A 3,456-nucleotide genomic window follows, 5' to 3' on the forward strand; every position below is an offset into this window, starting at 1 on the left:
GTGGTGGCCGGAGGGCAGGACGTGGTACCGCAGCGTGTCCAGCATCTGGTACAGGCGCTGAATGAGGGCCCGCCCCCGAGGCGTGGCCAGCGCCAGGCCCCCAGCGCCGCATGTGTCGCCGCTGTGCCGCACGCCGTCCAGCACTGCCGCCAGCTGGATGGGCACCGCCAGGCTGCAGCACAGAGCACGAAGGTTCAGTGGGTGAGGGGTGGATGAGGGTGCACCCGGCCTTCAGCATGGGTAATGTGCATGAAGCATCTGCAAATGCTGGCGCAGACACCGAGGCTGCCAGGCTGCCTGTGGAGTGGGGGCTGAGGCCAGAGCCCTGCACACTGCGAAGGGTTGTTTCTGCCACTGGCAGCCAGCATGCCTAGAGGAAGCAGAATTCCCGCCTGGCCCCCAGCACGCCTCACCTGATGCGCAGCGGGCGGGCCACCCACAGGCTCAGCAGGCTCGGCACGGCGCTGCCCAGTACCAGGATCGCCGCTTGCCACGCCAAGGAAGCCGGGCCGTCGCCTGCTGCGGGTGTGATGCCCTCTACAAAGTTGCGCACCAGGTGCCAGCCCACGCCAAACCCAAAGCCGCCGAGGCGCAGGAAGGCGGAGAAGAGGTGGCGGTGGCGGTGCCAGGAGTCTCTGTATGTGGCACGCCAGGCGATGTTGATCATGAACGTGGCGCAGGCGGTGGACAGGAAGGCGTGAGCGGAGGTGGGGATGGGGCGCACTCGATACCAGAGCGCTGCGGCAGTGGCCTGCGCACACACACCAGCGGCAGCGGAGCGGTTCAGCCTTGGGGGCATGTGTGGCAGCGGTGGCGCAGCAACAACGGGATTTTCAAGCAGCAGGCTGATGCACGATGCATGCAGGGCTCGGCACATCCTGCTGATGCGCCCGGGTCAGCAGACGGCACATGGGCGCATCAGCAGTGGGGGCACACACGTGCAGCAACCAGGCGGCGACAGCAGCGGCGGCAGGAGTTGGTGGCCCGTCCTCACCAGGCTCAGCCAATCCATCATGGCACACACGGGGGCGCTTGACAAGGATACACGGTGAGCCCAGGTGAGCTCCGCGCCACGGTCTTGAGTGGCCATGGCCGCAATTGTACGCTTTCCCACCAGGCAGAGGCCGTACCCGGCGCCATTCGGGTGCTGTGCAGGAGGAAGAGTGCGGGGATTGAACAGGGGAGCATAGCCGCACAAAGCTTGCGCAGCAGGGACCAGCAGCTGCAGGGGGGACCACCCTCACTCTGCTTGGGTTGCCTGCCCCGACCGGAGCGCGCTTCAACCGGTGCGAGAGACTCATGCGACCATGGACAGTGACAAGCTGGGGGAGCGTTGCCCTTTGAGCTGCTTCCTCTCCGCCCCGACGGGCGGCGCACGCAGCGCTGCGCTGACGTCACTGAACCGCCCAATCCTGCCCTGAGGCCTGCCATAAAATGAGCAGGCGCACGTGGCGGAAGGGATAATATGTGTTTTTGCAGCTAAAGCAGCTGGTGAACCTGCTACTGAGATCAGCTGCACGGCAGCAGCGGGCAGCAGGTACATACTTAAAGAGGTGCCGCATCTACACAGCGAGGAATGCCCCGAATGCTAAACCGCCGCAAACCAGCGCCAGGGCAGCTGCCGCCGCCTCGGCTGGCAGCCTGAAAGACTCCGAGCGCATGGCAGCCATGGCTGGCAAGCCGCCAAAGGGTCGCATCGTTTGCCTGGGGTTGCCTCCCGCTTTGGGACACTCGAGGCTGGCGACCAGCCCCCGAAAAGCGCTGGTGGGGCTCGGCCTAGCATCGTAGCATTTAGAAGCGCGTAGCAGTTGCGGAGGGTGGGTCCAACCTCCCTTGGCAGCCACCCCAGAGAGCCCGCCTCAGGAGTGTCCAGCAGCGGGTGGCGAGGGCGGGGGCTGGCGGCGGGCGTGAGGGAGCGCCGTGCAGCTCTTGGCGCTTTGTATCAGCCTCAATTAAGCGTGTGGGGCCCCTTGGGAGCGCCGAATCGACCATCGGCAGCGGCTCGTTCTACCCTGGCCCAGTCAGCCTCCTGCTCAAGATGCCGCTGGAGGCGCCTGCCGCTCCAAATCGCGCCCGCAACGGCCGCCCCCTGCCTCCCTGGTCACGTCCGCAGGCCTGCTTACAGCGGGGAGGGCTCTGCAGGACAGAGAGGGTGTACCTTGGGCGAGGTACGCAGGTACACGGCTCTCTTTGAAAGACCTGCGCTGGGAAGGGCTTGAGAGGGCAGTGCCCGTCGGCCCGCACCTCCCCAGCCGCCGTGGGCCCGTGATCGCCACCCCCGCCCCGCAGGCCCACATGGAGGCCCACGGCGAGGCCTACGTGAATGGGACGGTGGAGGAGCAGGCAGCGCCGCAGGCGCTGCAGGAGTTGCAGGCCGCCGTCCAAGATGTGCACGCCATGCCCGTCGTCGTCGGCGCCTACCAAGACGCGCTCGCTGAGCAGGTGGGCTGCCTGCTGCTGGCAAGCCCCGCCGCTGGCCTGGCCTGGATTGGGACGCTAGGACAGCTAGGCAGCTGGAATGGAACGCCAGGGCCGCTCCTAGCCCCGGGGAGAGGGTAGGGCTCATGCCGGTCGCCGACGTTGCCGCCGTCCCCGCTCGCCCTCCCCTCCCCGTGCTGCCGCGCAGGCTGCGGCGGGCACCCCTGCAGACCATGGAATGGGCGACGACACCCCCGGCATGCACCTGGGCGGAATGTCGGGGCGCGGAGGGCGCATGAGCTCCGGCAGCTTCAAGAACCGCACGGGTGGGTGGGCGAGCCAGGCACAGGAGCCCAGGCCTCGAGGGGCCAGGCCGGAGCAGCCTCGCCTGCCGCCCTGCGACGGCTCGGCGCAGGCAGCAGCCCCAAGGCCAACAGCAGCCGACGCCATCGAGCCGTGCGGGGCACGCAGCACGCACATCATCAGCCGCCGTCCCTGCCCTCCCTGTCCCCGCCCCACGCCGCCTCCTCACGTCTCCCTGTGCCCCTCGTGTACTGCCCCGCAGGCCCGCTGTACTGCCAGGTGGAGGGCTGCGGCATGTCTCTGGAGGCCCTGAAGGAGTACCATCAGCGGTACAAGGTGTGCGAGGAGCACCTCAAGACCCCCTACATCATCCGCGACGGGCAACAGGTGCGGCGCTCCCCGGCGCGCAGGGCCGCCCAAGGGCCTCGCATCTCGCCGCCGCCCCGTGCTGCTGCTGCTGCCGCCGGCCGCTGCATCGGTGCGCCCCCGCTCCCAGCGCACACCCCTCTGCTCGCCTGCGCCACCACCGGCACCCCCGCCTCGTCCCGCCCCTCCCTCCACACACACCCTGCCCCCTCCCCCTCCCTGCCCCCTGCCTGCCCGCCTCCCCTCAGGTCCGCTTCTGCCAGCACTGCGGGCGCTTCCAGCCTCTGGAGGACTTTGATGACAACAAGCGCTCGTGCCGCGTGCACCTGCAGGTGGGGGCGCCTGCCGCCGCCGCCGCCGCCGCCGCCC

The 3,456-nt window shown here is 68.7% G+C and overlaps 2 protein-coding genes across 2 annotated transcripts in view; one reads left to right on the forward strand and one right to left on the reverse strand.

The window, feature by feature from the left end:
• Window positions 1-1,012, reverse strand: part of CHLNCDRAFT_136679 (hypothetical protein) — a gene marked incomplete at both ends in the record, with an annotated part of 8,281 nt that extends 7,269 nt beyond the window's left edge. The window contains 3 exons of the mRNA XM_005845587.1: window positions 22-172; window positions 414-751; window positions 995-1,012. Of these exons, the coding sequence (XP_005845649.1) occupies window positions 22-172; window positions 414-751; window positions 995-1,012 (507 nt within the window). The remainder of the gene's footprint in view (window positions 1-21; window positions 173-413; window positions 752-994) is intronic.
• A 1,283-nt stretch (window positions 1,013-2,295) lies between these two features.
• Window positions 2,296-3,456, forward strand: part of CHLNCDRAFT_136680 (hypothetical protein) — a gene marked incomplete at both ends in the record, with an annotated part of 3,601 nt that continues 2,440 nt past the window's right edge. Inside the window, 4 exons of the mRNA XM_005845477.1 lie at window positions 2,296-2,442; window positions 2,627-2,744; window positions 2,984-3,108; window positions 3,336-3,419. Coding sequence (XP_005845539.1) covers window positions 2,296-2,442; window positions 2,627-2,744; window positions 2,984-3,108; window positions 3,336-3,419 — 474 coding nt within the window. The remainder of the gene's footprint in view (window positions 2,443-2,626; window positions 2,745-2,983; window positions 3,109-3,335; window positions 3,420-3,456) is intronic.

This window comes from Chlorella variabilis, assembly GCF_000147415.1.
Source record: "Chlorella variabilis unplaced genomic scaffold CHLNCscaffold_17, whole genome shotgun sequence".
Classification (NCBI taxonomy): domain Eukaryota; kingdom Viridiplantae; phylum Chlorophyta; class Trebouxiophyceae; order Chlorellales; family Chlorellaceae; genus Chlorella; species Chlorella variabilis.